The sequence below is a fragment of the Meles meles genome, chromosome 7 (assembly GCF_922984935.1).
Source record: "Meles meles chromosome 7, mMelMel3.1 paternal haplotype, whole genome shotgun sequence".
Classification (NCBI taxonomy): Eukaryota; Metazoa; Chordata; class Mammalia; order Carnivora; family Mustelidae; genus Meles; species Meles meles.
In genome coordinates, this window is record NC_060072.1 from 105087626 (window position 1) to 105110381 (window position 22756).

Below are 22756 nucleotides of genomic sequence, written 5' to 3' on the forward strand. Positions count from 1 at the left end.
AGAGAAGAGTCTGTCTGTCTGCCTGTCTCTCTCACATACACATGAACACACAGAAAAGAGCATCTTCTTTATAGTAAGTTTATTGTATTTTTCTGTGGCAGGGGCTGGAGTGGGCAGGAATACCAAGCAAGCAGTGGAGAGGGAGTCCTCCTGGAAGGGGCAAGCTGGAAAGAGAAGACTAGGGAAAGGGGGTCAGGACTGAGACAGGTGGTGAGAAAGGAAAGGAAGGAGAGACAGAGGAGGCTGGGGATCCTGAGAGAAATGGACCAAGAAGAGGAAGAAGAAGCCTCTTGTAACCCCAATTTTCCTGTATCCTGGATGGTTTGGGGAAGGGATGAAGGAAAGTACAGGGCAGGGAGATGGTAGCCTGGCTCTGTCACCCTTTACAGGAGTCCCTCAGAGGGTTCCCTCTCCAGCCAACTCCCTGCCCCCTTCCCCTGACAAAGCTCACCTTCCAGAAGGTTCTGCAACAGGGTGAATGGTAGGTCACTGGGTACTCTCTCTCCCACAGGGCCTATGGCTCCCAGCCTGTGCTCTGATTAGGAGAACTAACAGCTTTGTCCTCTGGTAATAGGATTCTGCCACCGGCAGGTGAATTGTGGAGGGATTTCAGACAGGGGGGGCTCCTTTTCCGTGTTTCTGAACTCTCTGAGGCAAGCCCTGTCTGGGGTGGTGTGCTCTTATGAATCCAGAGCTGGGTCCTGGGTATCAGTGACTAATCAGCTGCAGACATCTACGTGGTACTTGTCTCTGTGTTTAAGGCATAGCCCTGGAACTAGGGGTTAGAAGACCTGGGCTGGTCCTTTGGCACTGACTAGCTGTGTGACCTTGGGCAACCATCTGACCTCTCTGAGTTACATTTCTGGTCTATAAATTGGTCCCAACACTCCCAGCTCTACACTATCTTCTTAAGGTTTAAACAGACAAAGAATGTGAAACCGGCTCATAAACTGACACATACGGCTTGGGGCATAAGGAATTGTGTCAGTGCACAAGTACACTCTGTACACACGTGTGGGTCCAGGGGTGCCTGTTGGTGCACAGGTCACGATGTGAGTCTGTGTCCTGCCAACATGGATTGAGAAGCAGACCAAATGGAGCTGTGGAAGCTGGCAGTCAGGAGCCTTCGGATCTGGATCTACCCTCCTCTGGCTGTGTGATCTAGGGCTGGGGTCTGCCCCCTCTGGTCCCAAGGTCCAGACCAGTAAAATCACAGTTTCATGCTTCAAATACCCAGCCTTGCCCTCCAAGCCAGGCAGGGTTGGTCCCACGTGATTCCCCAGGGGACCAGTGGGCCATGAGGGAGAGAGCTGGGAAGAAATCATCCATAGGGCTAGGCTTGATATGAAGGAAACCGGGAAGAAATGGTATAAGCCTCAGCAGGAGGACGCCCAATGCCAAGGAGAACGGGAGAGGGCCGGAAGTGCTGGGGTCTGCTACATTCATCTGCTCCACAAGCCTAGGAGCCAGGCAGCAAAGGCAAGGGAAGGCAGCTGGGGAGGCTATGAGCCGGAAACTCCCTTGGCCCTGCGCCTCAGATGAGATTGCATGCCTTCTGGAGCCGGCTGGAGGAACAAAGCAGAGCAAGTTTATTCGTCTCCAGACTCCTTTGTATCCTCGAAGCCCACGGCTCCCAGTCTGCACTCTCCCTTCTTGTGCACTGGCAGCCAATGGGCCCCAGCTGCAGGCTGGTCTCCAGAAAGATCCCCGGCTTGCTGCCCTCTCGCCTCTGCTCTCCACCCTCTCCCTGCTCTCTACCTCCTCAGCCACCCCTTTGCACCCTTCTTTGCCCTCTACCACCTCCCTGAGCCCCCATCTTCTCACCTCCATCCCACCTCTCTTCCCTCTCTTACCCCCAACACCGGCCACCCTCCCCTTTTCCTCCCTCTCCGCACTCCCCCCCCCCCCCCCCCCCCCCCCCCGCCAAGTTCCTTACTGGGGACATTGGCAGGTCTTCTTCTCACTGAGGAGTCTCTTGATCTGAGAGATCCGTTCTGCCTGCCTCTGTCCAGGAAGAAAGGAGAGTCGTGAGGGTCCCAGGCCTCCAGAAGGGAGGCGCCCCTTGGAGGGGGGAGTGGGGAGTGGTGAGAGCTGGGAGAGAAGAAGCAGTTACTGTGGCTGAGGCCATCTGTCCCAGAATTAACTCTTTGCTCTTTCCAGTCTCTCCCTTGGCATGGGATCTGGGACAGGGCCCAGTCCGCTGTGAGGGAACCGGCTGGGCAGGCTGAGGGACCAGGGCAGGAGTGGCTCACATGTTCAGGATACTGTTGTTATTGCTGTTGTCTACAGGCCCCAGGTGCTCGGATGCCCTATGGGGAGTGCAAGGGGAGTCTGGGGCGGCTCACTCACCCTGCGGTGCTGGCACTTAACACAGCAGAAGATGCAGAGCCCAAGGAGAAGCAGAAGACCTAAGATCCCGCCCAGCACAATGGCCAAGAGCTTTGGCCCGGCCTTGGTGAACACTGGGGACAAAACTGAAAGCGAGAGGGAGAAAGAGAGAGAGATGTTTCAGCTCACTGCCCTCCATCGGGGCACCGGCCATTCTGGAGGGCCCCAGGAAGGCCTCACTGCCCAGCTCCACTTGGGGCTCAGCCTTGGGCCGGGAGAGCAGGGTAGGGTCCACAGGGTTCTCACAGGCCGCCAGGGCTGAAGGGGAAGGGCTGGGGCAGGGGTTTTAAGGTTTAGAGACTCCAGGGCCCTCTGGGGAACTGGAAGCAGCGGTTTCAGGCTGTGCACGGGGCATGCGTGTGTGCATGGGTGAGTATGTGCGCGTGTCTGGGTTTGGAAAGGAGCCAGCGGAGGCGGAGGCTCTTAGTCAGAGGGGCCCCATTCCCGGGCTGTGCATCTCAAGGCGCAGGAACTTGTGGGGTTACGGGTAGGAACCACACCTCGCCTTACCTCGTTCGCCCTGTGTGTCGGGGCAGCAGGAGAATAACCCACCCCTCTCGGAGGCACTGGGAGGCCGGGACGCTGGGTGGTGTCCCCTGACCCAGGGAAGGTCCCACAACTGAAGAGCAAGGGGCTCGGGGTTAGACCACGGAACCTAGGTCCTCACTTACCCTCAGCCTTGGAGGCCAGCAGGACTTTGTCCTTGTCACTCAGTAGGCACTGCCACGTTCCGTCCTCAGGCTCCACCACCGACACCAGCGTCTGTTGCTTCGAGACCCTGGCAGCCTGCTCTTCCAGATTCAAGCTCAGCGTCAGCTCTGGGGAGGTGGGTCCCATCACCTCGCAGGTCAAATTGTTCGGAAACCTCATCACTACAGAGGGACAAGAGCCTGAGGCTGGGAGCCTGGATCTCTGAGCTCCCCAACACCCCCCATGTCCTAAGGGGCTTCAGTAGAACAACAGTCAAAATAGTCCACATGAATCCCCCTCTTTGAGCCTCTCAGAGCACATTTTCAAGCAGTTACACAAAGACAAGACAGGTTTCGAGGCCCAGGGTCTTGGACTTGAATCTTAACCCCAATGCTTACTATCTGTGGGTCCCTGCCAGTGACTCGACAGCCCAGCCCCAGACGTTAATTAAATACACAGTAAATTCACAAACACATGTAAAGCTCTTGAATGGGTCTGGTGCGGAGGGAGCATCCAGATTTAGCCATTATTATTTGTGGAGTCACGGTGATGGGGGAGATAAGGAAGTGAAGAGCTCAGCACAGAGCCTGACATTACGCTGTCGTACTAAGAGCAGATTCTGTTCTCCTCGTTAGGAGAAAGAGGCCGGCAGAGGCAGGGGGCTTAGGGAGAGCCACAGAGGGCTGGGCAGAGGCAGAATTAGAGCCCCGGTTCCCAGCTCAGGCCCTCTGGGGATTCTCAGCAGAGCCCACCCCGGGCTGGCTCACAGATGTCAAGGAAGGACATGTGGCTTCAAGTCTCAGTTCAAAACCAGCTCCAAACCAGAAGGCCCCGGATCAGCTCCATCAGGGAACTAGGGCCAGGGCCGAGGCCTCCCTGTTGGGGCCAACCCTGCCTCAGAGGCAACCCTGGGCCATGCCCCTCCACCTCCCACCCCCGTCCTCCCTTTCTCAGTCTAGTTCCTCACCTCGCATCACCACCAGATTCACTTCCTGCTGCAGTGTCCCCTTGGCAAGACTCAGGGTCAGGGTTCCAGAACCAGCACACTGAGACGAAGCCTGGGGCAGGATAAAGCTGAGTGGGAGCGTTTCCTTCAGCTGCAGTCTGGGGTGGTGGACCTCTTTGACAATTAGCTTCTTGTTCTCCAAGGTGAAGGAGCTCCAGAGCAGGGAGGATGGAGTGCCCACTGCCTGCCACCTCAGCTCCCCGCTCAGGTTTTCAATCTCGAAGCTAAGTGGGAAGGAGAACTTCACTTGCTCCCCTTCTCTTGTATAGACTGTGTTAGAGACCTTCTGGAAACCTGGAGTTGGGAAGAGAAAGAAGCTGGGTCCGGAGATAGGAAGATGAGGGTGTATGGGCTAGGGTAGGTATGGGCTGGGGACAGCCAAGGGATGGAAGGGGAGGGACCATGAGTCTAAAACCCTCAGGTCGCCATCTACCTCTCCCATCCTCTCTGGTCTCTCCACCCAAGATTGTTCCCAAGGCAGCACCTCCTCCCCCTTGGAAGTCCTCTTAGAACAGTCTGGCTCCAGAGGGGACTGGAGCCTCCCTCTGTGGACCAGCAGCAGACCCAGGAGCAGAGCAGTGGGAGCAGCGGGCGGTTGTGTCTGCCACTGAGGCAGAGGGGAGACTGCAGGGGAGAGGCGCCCCTCGTACCCAGCACCAAGATGTTTATGTTGAACACCACTGTCTTCTGGTTCTGGGAGATGGTGCATGTCCAGGTCCCGCTGTCCTCCAGGTCCAGCCCAGACAGAGAGAGTCTTTGGCCGCTGCCCTTGCTTTTATTCCCTGGACCTTTCCATTGCACGGAAGGGCTGATACCAGAGGGGGCCTCCACGGTCAGGGTCAGCTGCTGCCCTTGCAGCAGGCGGATGTTGCTGCTGCCGCCGCTGCTGCTGCCGGTGTCCCACTTGGCAGTCACTGTGGAAGGAACAGGCCACCTGTGTCACACACACGCTATCCCCAAGGGGAAGGAAGAAGCCAGGAAACCCAGAGTGTCTCTCCATTACCCCCACTAAGACCCAGGAACCCAGCCCTAGCCCGAGGCAGAGATTCCCTCTCTCCTCCTCAGGCGGGCTTTCTTCCCTGCTGTTGTTGCTTTCTCTCCTTCCTCTGGCTCCAGCCCTTCTCCGCACCCCTCCACCTCCCAGGTTTCTTCCTTTCCCACTGTGAGACCAAGACCAAGACCAAGACCAAGACCAAGACCAAGACCGAGACCACGACCCGAAGCCTAAGGAGGGTTTGAGGAGACGCGGGGGCCAGTCTGAGCCATCTCAGGACTGTGGAGGAGCCCCGAGCAGCTCAGGCCTGGTTTTGGTGGCGGACTGGGAGTCAGGGAGGAAGGCGGTTGGCAGGAGGGCCCCTCATCTACTCACGGTTGAACACCAGCAGCTCCACCTCTTGCTTCTTGCCTTCTACGTCACAGAAGTAAACCCCTGAGTCTGCTGCTTCAAGATCCTTGATGATCAGAGGGAAGGATCCTTGGTCCCACAGGTTTTTTTTCGATTCCACACGATGCTTCAGCTTGGAGGCACCTGGGAGCAGAAGTCAGATGGAGGAGGCTGGGGTAGCCTGAAGGCATGACATCCCTGGGGAGGGCAAGGCCCACGACTTTTCTGATCTCAGTCCCTAACTTCTTGCAGAATCAGAAAACCCCAGACCCGTGAGGCGGTCCCATCACCCTCACTTAACTGGCCAGGACAGTATCGCCTTAATCCGAAATAAAATAATATCCTTATTTCCAGAGCGCCACCTCCTACAGTGCCCAATACTTTACGTGCATCATCTCAAGTAATCTTCACCATTCCAAGAAGTAGGCGCCGTTTTGGCTTGTTTTGTAAGTTGTGTAGCTGCCTCACCTCGTACTTAGGCCTTGTTGGCAAGAACATGAACCAGTCCAATTTCTTCAGAAGGTAATTTACAATATCTACCGGAATTACAAATGCACGCACAAAAATACCCTTCCACCAAGAAAGGATAGGTCAAGTGAATTATGGTTCACCCCTTCAGTGGAATGCTGTACGAGAAGGAGGAAGCTATCTGCTGAATGGAATAATAGCTAAGAAACATCATTAACTGAACAAAGCAAGATATTAGACAGGCTACCATTCGCCTACAAAGGAGGGAGAAATTTACCTATCTATAGCTATCTCTTCGCAGATGCTGGGTATAGGAACACGTATTTCTAGAAGTAAACAGAAGAACAGGGTAACTTTGGGTGCCCCTGGGGAGAGGGAATGAATACCCCCCAGGACAAGTGTTGGGGGGGCTTCTCACTACATGCTGTTTTCTACCTTTTGGATTTGTTAATAGGGTACAATATTAGACCAAAAAAAAAAAAAAAAGTGATGGCTGCGTGGTGAATGTCTGGCAGAGGGTTCTAGGCCAGGTCCAATGGACTAGGGGCTGACATGTACAAAGCAAGGGTCTGGAAGTCAGTATGGAAGCAGGTGGAAGAGAAATCCAAGTAGGAGGGACTGGGAACAGAGAGAATTGCCCAGAGGCTTCCTCTGTAATCCAGGTGGGGGAGTTCTGTGGCCAAGCCTAATGAAGGTGCCATTCGCACAGGAACAAAGAAGATTGTTAAATAAAAATTCTGGTGCCTGGGTGGCTCAGTGGGTTAAGCCTCTGCCTTCCGCTCAGGTCATGATCTCAGGGTCCTGGGATCAAGTCCCGCGTTGGGCTCTCTGCTCAGCAGGAAGCCTGCTTCCTCCTCTCTCTCAGTCTGCCTCTCTGCCTACTTGTGATCTCCGTCTGTTTGTCAAATAAATAAATAAAATCTTTAAAAATATAAATAAATAACAAAAATTCAACTGAATGAATTGTAGAGATCATTGGCTTTATTAATGAGCTCATGAATTGGACAGCATCCCATCTTGCAAGTAAAGGGGAGCTCTGAAGGACTGCAGAGAAGGAAAGCATTTGTTTGTTTTAAGGTTTTTATCTATTTGTTTGAGAGAGAGCATGGGGTGGGGGACAGAGAGACAAGCAGACTCCCCGCTGGGCAAGACTCTGTTCCGGGACCCTGAGATCATGACCTGAGCTGAAGTAAGACACTTAAGCTTAACTCATCGAGCCACCTGGGTACCCCTGAAAAGGAAAGGTTATTAAAGGTGGGGAGGAAGTGGAGAAAAGGGAATTATTAGCAAAGATCACCCTCCTAAGGGAACCAGAACAGGTCCATCAGTAAATTTCCTAGTGCTGACCAGGAAATTCCCATGTTGACTGGTTAAATGTCACATTTCTGGGGGTTGAAACTGCAGTTAGGTTAGGTATTAAGTCTTGGTTTACTGACTTGGGGCCTTAACATAAGTGACACCATTTTAGGCCTGTTGCTTTCATTTTAACAAGATGAAAGAGAAACACACTTTCAAAGGAAGGAATAGCCATCATGGGTGACTGATAGGAAACCAGGGATTGAAGTAGAGGAAAAAAAAAAAAAAATCCTGACTCTCTGGTTCAGAAATTGGGGGAGTCACGGGAGTCAGGAGAGTCAGGGATCAGGAAGTTGAGAAGGCGAGCTGTTCTGGAGGAAAATCAAATCCTAGAAACAGAACAAAAACACTGACACAAAAGGTGAGAATTTTTAGAAAGGAGAACAGTGTTTCAACCTCACAGGCAATCAAAGAAATGCAAATTAAAACAACAATGATATATTTTTCTTTTTTTTTCTTTTGAGATTTTATTTATTTGACAGAGAGAGAGATCACAAGCAGGCAGAGAGACAGGCGGAGGCGGGGAGGGGGGAGCAGGCTCCCCCGCTGAGCAGAAAGCCCAATGTGGGGCTCGATCCCAGGACCCTGAGATCATGACCTGAGCCAAAGGCAGAGGCTTAACCCACTGAGCCACCCAGGCGCCCCAACAATGATATCAAATTAGCAAAAAGAAAAGAAAAAGAAAGGAAGGAAGAAAAGTGTTAAATAATACTACTCAGGGCTGGCAAGAGTGCTAGTGGAAAAGGCACCGTTAGCTAGACTTAGTGTAAATGGATGGAACCTTTCTGGAAGCCATCTTGGCAGTATATACTATCTATTATTAAAAACTTATACCCAGGGGGCACCTGGGTGGTTCAGTGGGTTAAGCCACAGCCTTTAGCTTAGGTCAAGATCCCAGAGTCCTGGGATCGAGTCCCACATCGGGCTTCCTCTGCTCTGCAGGGAACATGCCTCTCCCCTTGCTTGTGCTCTCTCTCTGTCAAATAAATAAATAAAATCTTAAAAAAAAAACCAAAACCCGTATACCTTTAATTTCATTTCCAGAATGTTATCCTTAAAACAATAATTAAAAAATGCAAACCAAAATGTAGAAACAAATATAATAGTATTGTTAATAGGGTACATTAGACAAAAAAATAATGTTTGTATATTATAGTATATTAATTTGGAATATTAGGTTGCAAATGACATATCTGATTAAGAGTTAATATCCAGAATATATTAAAAATATATATAATATATTATATATAATATATAAAATAATATATAATTATAAAATATTTTATAATTATAAATTTTAAACATAATATATAATATATAAAATATATAACTATTTATGTAAAATATATACAATATATATTTATGTATATATATTTATAAATATATAAAAACCAAATAATTTTTTTTCCTTCTTCCTATTTAACCCATCCCCCTACCCCTACCCACCCACCACCTCTGGTAAACATCAGTTTACCTATAATTTAGGTTTATAAACATCAGTTTACTCTATAATTAAGAGTCTGTTTCTTGATTTGTCTCTCTTTCTTATTTTTTCCCCTTTGCTGATTTGTTTTGTTTCTTAAATTCCACATATGAGTGAATTTATGTGGTATCTGTCTTTCTCTGAGTTATTTCACTTGACATTATACCCTGTAGCTCCATCCATGTTGTTGCAAATGGCCATATTTCATACTTTTTTATGGCTGAGTAATATTTCATTGTGTGTATATGCCACACCTTCTTTAGCCGTTCATCTATCGATGGACGTCGATGGCTGCTTCCATATCTCGGCTGTTGTAAATTAATGCTGCAGTACCTATGGGTGCCTGTATCCCTTTGAACTAGTGTTCTTGCATTCCTTGGGTAAACAGTTAGTTGTGCAATCCCTGGGTCGTAAGGTAGTTCTAGTTTAAACTTAAAAAAAATTTTTTTTAAACATTTTATTTATTTATTTGAGAGAGAGAGTGAAAGAGAACATGAGAGGGGAGAAGTTCAGAGGGAGAAGCAGACTCCCCATGGAGCTGGGAGCCCCATGCGGGACTCAATCCCAGGACTCCGGGATCATGACCTGAGTCGAAGGCAGTGGCTCAACCAACTGAGCCACCCAGGTGCCCTATTTTTAACTTCTTGAGGAATCTCTGTAATGTTTTCCTCAGTGGCTGCACCAGTTTGCATTCCCACCCACAGTGCAAGAGGGTTCCTTTTTCTCCACATCCTCACCCAACTCTTGTTGTTTCTCGTGTTGTTGATGTTACGTTTAGCCATTCTGACCGGTGTGAGGTGATAAGACATTGTGGTTCTGATTTGCATTGATTTGCATTTTCCCCATGATGGGTGACCTTGAGCATCTTTTCATTTGCGTGTTGGTCATCTGTCTGTCTTCTTCAGACAAATGTCTGTGGTCTTTTGCCCTGTTTTAGAAAGGATTATCTGCTTTTTGGGTGTTGAGTTATATCAGTTCTTTGTATATTCTGGATACTAACTCTTAATCGGATATGCCATTTGCAAATACCTTCTCCCATTCCATAAGTTGCCCTTTGGTTTTGCTGATGGTTTCCCTCACTGTACAGAAGCTCTATTTTGATGTAGCCCCAATTGTTTATTTTTGTTTTTATTTCCCTTGCCTCAGGAGACATTCTTGAAAGAAGTTGCTATAGCCGATGTCAAAGAAGTTACTGCCTGTGTTTTCTTCTAGGATTTTTATGGTTTCAGGTGTCACATTGAGGTCTTCAAGCCATTTTGAGTTTTCTTTCGTATGTGGTGTAAGAAAGTGGTCCAGTTGCATTCTTCTGCACGTGGCTGTCCAGTTTTCCCAGCACCGTTTGTTGAAGAGACTGTCTTTTTCCAATTGGATATTCTTGCCTTCTTTGTCAAAGATTAATTGACCATATATTTGTGAGTTTACTTCTGGATTTTCTATTCTGTTCTATTGATTGATGTGTCTATTTTTATACCAATACCATACTGTTTTGATTACTACAGCTTTGTAATATAACTTGAAATCTGGAATTATGATGCCTCCAGCTTTGCTTTGCTTTTTCCAGATTACTTTGGCTATTTGGGGTCTTCCATGGTCTATACAAATTTTAGGATAGCTTGATCTAGTTCTGTGAAAACTGCTGTTGGTGTTTTGATAGGAATTGCATTGAATCTGCAGATCGCTTTGGGTAGTACAGACATTTTAACAATATTTGCTCTTCCCATCTGTGAGTGTGGAATGTTTTTCCATTTCTTTGTGTCATCTTCAATTTCCTTATCAGTGTTTTGTATTTTTCAGTGTTTTGTATTTTTCAGAGTACAGGTCTTTTACATTTTTGGTTAGATTTATTCCTAGTTATCTTATTATTTTTGGTGCAATTGTATTAAAACAATTTTTAATGAAATGGAAATATTATAGTAATAACATATTTTATATAACATATTTTAACATATTTTAAAAGTAAAATAACATATTTTATGTGTATATGTATATATAAAATAAAATATTTTATATGCTATATAAAATAACATATTTTGTGTTATTATAAAATAACATTTTATAATAACATAAAATAACATATTTTAAAAGTTGCATGAGAATAGTCTTTACTTTTTAGTTGTGAATTACAAAATTTATACAAGCTCAGATCTTCCCTTTTCCCTTGCCTACCCTTCTAATATTACTATAAACAGTTTTGTGTGGATTCCTCCATACTTTTTTCTTTGCTCATACAGACATATGGAGTTTTAAAATTAGAATGGGATTGTTTTTGGGGTAACTGGGTGGCTCAGTCAGTTAAGCATCTGACTTTTTTTTTAAAAAATATTTTATTTATTCATTTATTTGACAGAGAGAAAGAGCACAAGCCGGGGGAGGGGGAGCAGCAGGTAGAGGGAGAGGGAGAAACAGACTGCCCACTGAGCAAGGAGCCTGACACAGGGCTCTGTGTCAGGACCCTGGGATCATGATCTGAGCTGAAGGCAGTCACTTAACCAACTGAGCCACTCAGGTGCCCCAAGCATCCAACTGAGCGTCAGCTCAGGTCATGATCACATGGGTCATGGGATTGAGCCCTGCATTGGCCTCCAAGCTCAGCAGGGAGTCTGCTTGAAGATTCTCTCCCTCTGCCCCTCCCCCCACTCTCTCTCTTTCAAATAAATAAATAAATCTTTAAAATGGGATTATATTAACATACACTCACTCCTCCCATTTAAAATATGTTAGATATCCTTCTAAGCATATACATATGGAGCTTCATTTTTTGTTTGTTTTATTTTGAAATTATGAGAGCTAATCTTTTTATTCTTTTGATCTTTTAAATCAAAATTTTTATTTCAATATAACTATAGGAAATAATACAGAAATCTCAAGTACCCTTTACCCAGGTTATCGCAATGGTAACAGCTTGCAAAATTGTAGAACATCACAACCAGGATATTGGCATTGACACAGTCAAGATACACAACATTTTCAACACCACAAGGATGTTGCCTTTTTCTAGCCATATCTCCTTCCCTCAAACCCAGACCCTAGATTATCTGTTCTCCATTTCTATAATCTGTCATTTCAAGAATGTTATATAAATGTATTACACAGTATTTTACCTTTGGTAGTAACTTTTTTTTTTTTTTGGATTGACTTTTTTTTCAGGTTGCTGTATATATCTATAGTTCATTCTTTTTACTGCTGAAAAGTACTCCATTATATAAATATAGTCATCCACTGAAGGACATTTGGGTTGTTTCTACTTGTTGGCTATTATGAGTAAATCTGCTATAAACAATTATATACAAATTTCTGAGTCAACATAAATCTTCATTTCATTTCTCCAGGATAAATGCCCAGGAAGGCAATTGTTGGGTTGTTGCATGTTTAGCTCTTAAGAAACTGCCAAACATGGGGTGCCTGGGTGGCTCAGTGGGTTAAAGCCTCTGCCTTCACCTCAGGTTGCTATCCCAGGGTCCTGGGATCGAGCCCTGCATCGGGCTCTCTGCTAGGCGGGGAGCCTGCTTCCTCCTCTGTCTCTGCCTGCCTCTCTGCCTACTTGTGATCTCTGTCTGTCCGATAAAATAAAATAAAATCTTAAAAAAAAAAAAAAGAAAGAAACTACCAAACTTTTTTTCCAGAATGGCCGTATCATTATATACTCCCCCAACAATGCCAGAGTAAACCAGTTTCTCTTCATCTTCACCAACATTTAGTATTGTTACTATTTTTTATTTTGGTCATTCTGTGTAATGATACCTCATCATGGTGCCGATTTGCATTTCCCTAATGACTAATGATGTTGAAGACCTTTTCACGTGCTTTTTCTCATCTCTATATCTTCTTTGGCAAAATATCTGTTCATATCTTTTGGCCATTTTCTAATTGGATTGGGATTTGTTTTTTGAGGGGGGGGCTTGGAATTGAGTTTTGAGAATTGTTTACATATTCTAGGTACTAGTCCTTTGTTGGATAGGTAGTTTGCATATATTTTCTTACATTTAATAAATTATCTTTTCCTCTTCTTAGTAGACTTTTGCAGAGCAAAGTTTTTAATTTTGATGAAGACCAATTTATGCATGGTTCCTTTTAGGGATTGTGCTTTTGGTATCAAGTTTAAGAACTCTTTGCCCAGTCTAGGTCCTGAAAGTTCTCTTGTATGGGCTATAACTTTACATTGAAATTCATAGTCCATTTTGAGTTTTTAAATATGGGTGAGACTTAGGTCAAGGGTTTGTTGTTGCTGATGATTGTTTTTACCTATGGATGTCCAATTATTCTAGCACCATTTGTTGAAAATGCTATCTTTCCTTCAATACACCTTTGTATTAAAAAAAAAAAGTCTGCTGGATGTATTTATGAGGATCTATTTATGGGTTCTCTATTTTGCTCCATTGATCTATGTGTCTATCCCTCGACCAATACCACATAACTTTGATTACTCTAGGTATATAATAAGTCTTGAAAGCAGATAGACTGAGTTCTCCTACTTCATTCTCCTTTTTCAAAATTGGCTTAGTTCTTTGAGTTCTTTGGTTTTTCCCTATAAATTTTTTAATAATCTTATTTATATCTACAAAAGAAATCTTGCTGGGACTTTGATAGGAATTGTGTTAAACCTGTATATCAATGTGGGGAGAACTGACAAATTTACAGTGTTGAGTCTTCCACTTATAAATATGGCATGTCTATTTGTTTAGATCTTCTTTGACTACTTTCATCAGTATTGTGTAGTCTTTAGCATACAAATGTTGTGCATGTTGTTACATTTACCCAAGTATTTTTTGAGCATTTGTAAATGGCATTATTTTTAAAATTTCTGTGCACACATATTCATTGCTAGGATACAGGAAAGCAATAGATTTTTGTATGTTTCTCATCCTTTGTTTTTTAAGATTTTATTTATTCACTCGACAGGCAGAGATCACAAGCAGGCAGAGAGGCAGGCAGAGAGAGAGGAGGAAGCAGAATCCCCTCTGAGCAGAGAGCGCAACGTGGGGCTTGATCCCAGGACCCCGAGACCATGACCCAAGCTGAAGTCTGAGGCTTTAACCCACTGAGTCACCCAGGCACCCTGCTCATCTGTTCTTCTTTTTTTTAAGATTTTATTTATTTATTTGACAGAGAGACACAGCAAGAGAGGGAACACAAACAGGGGGAGTGGGAGAGGGAGAAGCAGGCTTCCCACTGAGCAGGGAGCTGGATCCGATTGGATCCCAGGATGCTGGGATCACAATCTGAGCCCAAGGCAGGCACTTAACGACTAAGCCGCTGAGACGCCCCTCTCTTAACTTCTGTAACCACACTAAACTCATAGGTTGATTCTAAGAGTTTTTTAAAAAATATAGATTCTTTGTCATTTGCAAATCAGAACAGTTTTATTTCTTCTTTTCTAATCAGTATTTCTTTTGTATACTTTTTTTTGCCTTATTGCACTGGCTAGGGGTTGCAGTACTATGCTGAAGACAGGTAGTAAAGTAGATATCTTTGTTCTGTTCTGGATCTTAGAGGAAAGCATTCAGTCTTTCATTATTAAGTATAATATGAGTTGTAAGATTTTTTTAGATGCTTTTTAAATTTTCACTCAGTTTGGGGCCCCTGAATGGCTCAGTTGGTTAAGCATCTGACTCTTGATTTTGGCTCAGGTCATGATCTCAGGGTTGTGAAACAGAGCCTCCTGTGAGGCTCACTCTGGGCATGGATCCTACTTAAGATTCTCTCTCGGGGCGCCTGGGTGGCTCAGTGAGTTAAGCCTCTGCCTTTGGCTCAGGTCATGATCTCAGGGTCCTGGGATGAAGCCCCAAATTGCATCAGGATCTCCTCAGTGGGGAGCCTGCTTCCCCCTCCCCCTCTGCCTGCCTTTCTGCCTACTTGTGATCTCTCTCTCTGTCAGATGAATAAATAAAATCTTAAAAAAAAATAAAGATTCTCTCTCTCCATCTCCCTCTGCTCCACCCCCAATTTCCTCCCTGCTCTCTAAAAAATAAATAAATACAATCTTTTAAAAAAATTTTTTTTACTCAATTTGATGTGCTTTTCTTTTTCTCTTGAGACTTTACTACTGACCCACGTAATACTAAAAAGGTGTTGTTTTCAAGTGTGTGGAGATTTTCCTGTTATATTTCTGTTATTGATTTCTGGTTTGATTCCATGTGGTCAGAGAACACATTGCACAATTTCAATTATTATTATTTTTTTAGATTTGATTCATTTTTACTTGACAGAGAAAGACAGCGAGAGAGGGAATCTATAGGCTAAATATCTTATCAAATTTGGGACATTTCAGCCATTTGTTTTTCAAATGTTTTTTCAGCTCCATTTTCTTTTTCTTCTCCTTATGGGACTCTATTGACACAAATACTAGATCATCTGTTATAGTCCCACAGGTCCCTAGGCTTTGTTCATTTTTTTCCTGTTTATTTTCTCTCTGTTGATCAGATTGCATAATTTTTTTAAAAGATTTTATTTATTTGCCAGAGAGAGACACAGCGAATGAGGGAAAAAGCAGGAGGAGTGAGAGAGGGAGAAGCACGCTTTCCGCTGAGCAGGGAGCCCCATGTGGGGCTTGATCACAGGACCCCGGGATTATGACCTGAGGGGAAGGCACACTTAACGACTGAGCCACCCAGGCACCCCCAGACTACATAATTTCTTTTATTCTATTTTGCAGCTCACTGGCTCTTTCCTCCATCCCTTTCATTTTGTTGTTGAGTCCATCCACTGATCTTTGTACTTTGGTTGTTATATTTTTCAGTTCCAAAATTTCCATGTGTTCTTCTTTTATTATATCTTTTACTTCTTTGTTCATTGGTTTCAAGTATGTTTGTAATTGCTTGTTGAAGGATCTTTTACTGTGACTGCTTTAAAATCCTTGTCACATAATTCCAATATCTCTTTCATCTCAGTGTGGACATTCACTGATTCTTTTATTCATCCCACTTGAGATCTTCCTGGTTTTTGGTATCATGAATGATTTTTTAAAAATAACTTTTTTTTTTAGTTTATTTATTTTTTTAGTAATCTCAATACCTAATGTGGGACTTGAACCCATGGTCCTGAGATCAAGAGTCACATGCTCCTCTGACTGAGCCAGCCAGGTGCCCTTCATGAATGACTTTTTATTGGAACCTGGACATGTGAGTGTTATGTAATGAGATTTTGGATCTTATTTGAGCCTTCTATGTTAACTGGCTTTCTTTGACATCACTCTGACAAGGGAAGAGAGTGGTGCCAGCTTACTAATGCCAGGTAGAGATAGAAATCTAGGTTTCCCTCTCATTCTCCTTTGCCACTAGAAAGGGATGCTCCTTATAACTGGGCAGGGGTAAAATTTCTAGCTGCCTACATGGTCTCCATAAATCCTATGATTGTGGCTTTGTTATTGCTGAGTGATGGTCAAAGTCTTGACTCTCTACTAGACCTCCTCTGAAAACCATCCGACAAGGAGGTGCCCCATGACTGCTGGGTGGAGGTGGAAATCCAGGCTTCTTATGTGATCTTTACTGACTATGCAGGGAGTTGAGAAAACTTGCCACTGGCTGAAGGGATTAATGGCCCAGGTTTCTACTGGGACCTGTGGGGGTATTGGGGTGCCTCAATCGTCCCAGGAAGGTAGAAGTTTAGGCTCCCTACTCAGCCTCTTCTGGATGGGAAGGAGCCACTGTTTTTCTTCTGGTGATTGACAGAAGGAGAGCAGTTATTATCTAAAAGTATTTTGTCTTTCTAGGTTGTTCCTTTCCTGGTCCCCTGGTTAGAGAGAGCAAGCAGGCTTTTTGTTGAAGCTTATTTTTGTCTGTGTCCATTGAGGTTTCCAAGCTGCTGACTTCTTTAGCTCCAAGATTCGAATATACAAGGCAAAATAAAACACACCACCTTGTTGTTCCTCAGACACTGGGGTCTCTACTAGTCTGTCCTCTTCTCTACAGCTTCCAGAGTCTTCTTAAGTTAGTTCTGTGTGTAATGTCCAGGGCTTTCTGTTGTACTTAGTGTGCTTAGCACAAAGTAAGTTACTATGGACTGCATTGTATCCCCTGCCCCCCATTGTAGCTTGAACACTCAGTGTGCTGGTATTTGGAGATGGGGCCTTTGAAAGGTAATTAGATTTAGATTTATATGAGGTCATGAGGTCCTCGTGATGGAATTTGTGCCCTTATACGAAGAGATGCGGGAGAGCTTTCTTCCTCTCTGTCTCTGCTATGTGAGGACACAACAAGAAGTCACTACCTGTAAGCCAGGAAGAGAGTTCTTTCCAGAACCCAACCGTGTTGACACCCTAATCTTGAACTTCTTGCCTATAGAACTGTGAAAACATAAATTTCCATTGTTGGAGCCCCCTAGTTTATGGTATTTTGTTATGGCAGCCTAAGCTGACTAATATATACGTCTACTCCATTCTCCTGAAAGCCCTTATTTTTTCATTACCTGAATAATTTTCCATCATTGTACCATAGTTCAATTCTTTCCTCATTAATGGATATTTAGTTGAACTTTATTCTTGTATATTATAAGCAATGCTTATAACAACATCCTTGCACAAATATCATGAACTATTCACAATTTTATTTCTGTCAAGTAAATTTTCCAGAGTAGTTATTACTACATAAAAGAGTTATAATTTTGTATTTGTTAAACTTTGGCAGATTATTTTTAAAAATTAGTCTAATAATTGATTGTCCCATCGTGATAAAATGTTATGGAGGAGTAAGATAAAAGGTAATACAGCATGATATCATCTATGTAAAAATATATCTATTACATTATCCACACTGAACAAAGCTTGGAAAGAAATACATCAAAACATTAACAGAAGATATCTCTGAATGGTGGAAGTATGCATGCACTTGATTCTCTTCCTTATTCTTTTTTGCATTTGCCAAATATTCTGTAATGAGTATGTAATACTTTTTAAATGTGGAGGAAAAAAAACCAGTAACATCAATAAAATTTGCATAAAGGAAGTAATGTATTGGAAGGTGCAAATTAATATATAGTCAAATTGTATAGCAGATGCCATTTGAAAAAAATTTGCATAACACAAAGATATCTAAAGATGAAGCTGAGCTGGTCCACCAATTTCACTTCTAGGAATTTATCTTATGAAGACACATTTGCATATGTGTTCAGAGATACCCAGTTTGATTCACTGTTTGTGATAGCAATATAAACTGAAAACAGCCTGAATGTGCGACAATATGGGTCAGTCAAATAAATCATGGTATAATTATGAAAAAGAACTACGCAGTCACTGAAAAGAAATGAGGTAGAAATAGAGACAGACAGATGTAGATATATAAACACACACGCATATGAATGTAGAACAACCTTCAAAATATCTGTCTAATTTAAAAGAAAGAAAGCAAGGTTAGAACGACTACCTGAATGTCTCTTTTGTTTTCCACTATATTATGTCCCCAGCATCTAATATAGAACATTACTTGGTACTTGTAAGCACTCAATACATACATATACATATATACATACATGTATATGATGAATTTATTATTTTATGTAAGAGAAGAGGGGACTGTGTACATATATGCATATATCATCTCTTGAAGGAAACACAAAAACTGGTTAAAAGTTGTTTCTGTGGGGCACCTGGGTGGCTCAGTGGGTTAAGCCTCTGCTTTAGGCTCAGGTCATGATCTCAGGGTCCTGGGATGGAGCCCCGCATCGGGCTCTCTGCTCAGCAGGGAGCCTGCTTCCCCCTCTCTCTGCCTGCCTCTCTGCCTGCTTATGACCTCTCTCTCTCTGTCAAATAAATAAATTAATTAAAAAAATCTTTAAAAAAAAGTTGCCTCTGGAAAAGGTAACTGAGAAATAAGATCAAGAGTAGAGAAAGATTTGGGACGCCTGGGTGGCTCAGTGAGTTAAGCCTCTTCCTTCAGCTCAGGTCGTGATCTCGGGGTCCTGGGATCAAGCCTTACATTGGGCTTTCTTGCTCAGCAGAGAGCCTGCTTCCCCCTCTCCCTCTGCCTGCCTCTCTGCCTACTTGTCATCTCTATCTCTCTGTCAAATAAATAAATAAAATCTTTAAAAAAAGGAAGAATAGAGGACAATTTATTATTACTTATTAAAAATGAGACAAAAGGCCCAAAACAGAGTCACTTAAGCCTAATCCTCACATCTGCCAACCAAGACTCTCCTAGGAAATGTAATCTTTAACTAGTCAGTCTGGAGTTACCTGGTCAGCACTAGTAAGGAAGTCTGCCTGATACACCCTTTCTGTCCCTCTTAGGAAGGTGACCTTGCCTGAAACTTGCACTCTCTGCTAATAAACTTTTTTTGCCCACTCTCTGCCTTTAAAACCTATCCTTTTGTATAGCTCCTTGGAACCACTTTCTTTCTTTCTTTTTCTTTTTTTTTTATTTGACAGAGAGAGACACAGCAAGAGAGGGAACAGAAGCAGAGGGAGTGGGAGAGGGAGGAGCAGGCTTCCCACCCAGCAGGGAGCAGGATCTCAGGACCCTGGTACCATAATCAGAGCCAAAGGCAAACGCTTAATGACTGAGCCACCCAGGCGCCCCAATCTTAGGTTGTTTTTAGTAAGATTTGGTCACTTTCATAAACATGTATGACTTCTGGATCATAGGATGTTCACTCTCACCCCTTTTATTCAACATAGTACTAGAAGTCCAAGCCAAAGCAATTAAACAACCTAAATAAATAAAAGGCATCCAAATTGGTAAGGAAGAAGTAAAACTATATGCAGATGACATGATGCTATAGATAGAAAAACCCAAAGACTCCACCAAAAAAAAACCCACTAGAACTGATAAATGAATTCAGTAAAATCATAGGATACAAAATCAATGTACAGAAATCTGTTGCATTCTTATATTCTAATAAAGCAGCAGAAAATGAAATTAAGAAAACAATCCCATTTACAACTGCACCAAAACCAATAAAATATCTCAGAATAAACTTAACCAAAGAGGTGAAAGACCTGTACTCTGAAAGCTATAAGACACTGATGAAAAAAATTCAAGATGAGGCAAAGAAATGGAAAGACATTCCATGCTCATGGATTGGAAGAACAAATATTGTTAAAATGTCTATACTAAGGCATCTGGCTGGCTCAGTCGGGAGCATGCAACTCTTGATCTTGGGGTCATGAGTTCAAGCCCTATGTTAGGTATGGAGATTACTTAAAAATTAAATAAAATAAAAAATATTTTTAAATAAAAAATAATAAAATTTTTTATTATTATTATAAATTTTTTATAAAATATAATAATTTATAAAATTATTATAGATTTTTAATAAAAATAATTTAAAATTTTAATGAAAAATAATTATTTATTTATTTATTTAATAAAAAATAAAATTAAAAATTAAATAAAATAAAATAATTAAATAAAATTACTTAAAAATTAAATAAAAATTAAATAAAATTAATAAAATAAACAAAAATTTAATAAAATAAAATGTCTGTACCACCTAAAGCAATCTATAGATTTAATGCAATCCTTATGAAAATACCAACAGCAAATTTTACAGAGCTAGAACAAACAATCCTAAAATTTGTGTAAAACCACAAAAGTCCTCAAATAGCCAAAGGAATCTTGAAAAAGAAAAACAAACCTGGAGGTATCACAATACCTGACTTCGAATTATATTACAAAGTGGTAATAATTATAACAGTATGGTACTAGCATAAAAATAGACACACATCTAAAAATAGATCAGTGGAATAGAATAGAAAACCCAGAAATAACTGCAATTATATCCTCATTTAGCTGGCTCAGTCAGTTGAGCACCTGCTTTCAGCTCAGGTCATGACTCCAGTGTCCTGGGATTGAGTCCCACAACAGGCTCCTTGCTCAGCAGGGAGCCCGCTTCTCCCTCTGCCTGCTGCTCCCCCTGCTTGTGTTCACTCATGCCCTCTCTCTCTTTCTGAGAAATAAATAAATAAAATCGGGTGCCTGGGTGGCTCAGTGGGTTAAGCCTCTGCCTTTGGCTCAGGTCATGATCTCATGGTCCTGGGATCGAGTCCTGCGTCGGGCTCTCTGCTAGGCAGGGAGTCTGCTTCCTCCTCTCTCTCTCTCTGCCTGCCTCTCTGCCTACTTGTGATCTCTCTCTGTCAAATAAAATCTTTAAAATAAATAAATGAATAAATAAAATAAAATCTTAAAAAAAAAGGTCCTAAATGTGAGACTTGAAACCATAAAAACCCTCCCCTCCTAAATTTTAATTTAAATTCTAGTTAGTTAACATATAGTATAATATTGATTTCAGGAGTAGAATTTAATGATTCATCAGTTACATATTACACCCAGTGCTCATCAGAACGAGTGCCCTCCTTAATGCGCATCACCCATTTAGTCCATCTCCCACCCACCATGAAACCATAAAAATCCTTGAAGAGAGCACAGGCAGTAATCTCTCTGACCTTGGCCATAGCAACATTTTTCTAGAGATGTCTCCTGAAGCAAGGGTAATAAAAGCAAAAATAAACTATTGGGACTATATCAAAATAATAAGCTCTGCACAGCAAAGGAAACAATTAACAAAACTAAAAGGCAACCTATGAAATGGAAGAAGGTATTTACAAATGACATATCTGATACAGGATTCATAACCAAAATATATAAAGAACTGATACAACTCAATGCCCAAAAAACAAACAATTGAATTAAAAAATGGGCAAAAGACATGAACAGACATTTCTCCAAAGAAGACATACAGCTGGCCAACAGACACATGAAAAGATGCTCAACATCACTCATCATCAGGGAAATGCAAATCAATGCAAATCAAAACTACAATGTTATCACCTCACACCTGTCAGAATGGCTAAATCAAACCTCAAAAACACAAGAAACAAGTGTTGGTGAGGACATGGAGGAAAAGGAACTCTCTTACACTGTTAGTGGGAATGCAAACTGGTGCAGCCACTGTGGAAAACAGTATGGAGTTTCCTCAGAAAATTAGAAATGCAAGTACCTTCTGACCCAGGAATTGCACTACTAGGTATTTACCCCAAAATACAAGAACACCAGGTGCCTGGCTGGCTCAGTTAGAAGAGCATGCGACTGTTGATCTCAGGTCATAAGTTTGAGTCCCATGTTGGATACAGAGATTACAAAAAAATAAATAAATAAATACAACTTTTAAAAAATGCAAGAACACTAACTCAAAAGGATTCATTCACCCCTATGTTTACTGAAGCATTATGTACACTAGCCAAGATATGGAAGCAGCCCAAGTGTCCATTGATAGATGAATGGATAAAGAAGATAAAGAATGGATAAAGAAGAAAAATGGAATATTATTGAGCCACAAAAAAGAATGAAATCTTGCCGTTTGGAACAACACGGATGGAACTAGAGAGTATTATACTAAGCAAAATAAGTCAGTCAGAGAAAGGCAAACACCATATGATCTCACTCATAGGTGGAATTTAAGAAACAAAACAAACAAGCAAAGAACAAAAGAGAGAGAGAGAAACCAAGAAGTAGGCTCTTAACTAGAGAGAACAAACTGATGGTTACCAAAGGGAAGGGGTTTGGGGGGTTGGGAGAACTAGGGGATGGGATTAAAGAGTACACGTATCATGATTTAAAAAAAAAGTTTCAAAATTCCAAAATGCCTTCCTTAAAAGGTATTCCTAAAACAAAGGACTGTAAGAGTGATGTAACTCCTACTGCGTCCCTCGGTCCTTTATTTGAGTGCTCATTCTAGTAATCCTCCGCCTGAACTGGCTTTCCACTCTGAAGAGACTACAGGATCGTAAATAAAAGTCGGCCAGCTGAGTGACCTTACAGACACCCCCATACTACCCTGAAAAGGAAGCCCCTCCCTTTTGTCTGTCTGGACCCCTCCCAGAGTCGTTGGGACTCTATGGGATTTTTTTTAGTAAACGGCTATGTTATTCACTTCAAGCAGCCAAGGGAAAACTAAAATTAAAGCTTATGGAAAACTTTGCCAAATTCTGGTAGATACCCAAGCTCCATACAGATGGGATCCTGGAAAAACTGGCAGAAGCCAGCTCAAGGTG

The 22756-nt window shown here is 42.8% G+C and overlaps 1 protein-coding gene across 3 annotated transcripts in view; it reads right to left on the minus strand.

Annotated features, from left to right (window-relative positions):
• Positions 1-70: 70 nt before the first annotated feature.
• The window catches only part of CD4 (CD4 molecule), a 38655-nt gene continuing 15969 nt past the window's right edge, over positions 71-22756 (minus strand). Inside the window, exons 4-10 of one of the 3 annotated variants that reach the window (XM_046014039.1) lie at positions 5454-5612; positions 4735-4998; positions 4046-4378; positions 3060-3260; positions 2350-2462; positions 1937-2004; positions 71-1565 (exon numbers count right to left, since the gene is read on the minus strand). In XM_046014039.1, coding sequence (XP_045869995.1) covers positions 1535-1565; positions 1937-2004; positions 2350-2462; positions 3060-3260; positions 4046-4378; positions 4735-4998; positions 5454-5612 — 1169 coding nt within the window. In that variant the 3' untranslated portion in view covers positions 71-1534. Of the gene's footprint in view, positions 1566-1936; positions 2005-2349; positions 2475-3059; positions 3261-4045; positions 4379-4734; positions 4999-5453; positions 5613-22756 lie in introns of all 3 variants that reach the window. The other 2 variants (XM_046014038.1, XM_046014040.1) reach the window with 2 other exon arrangements.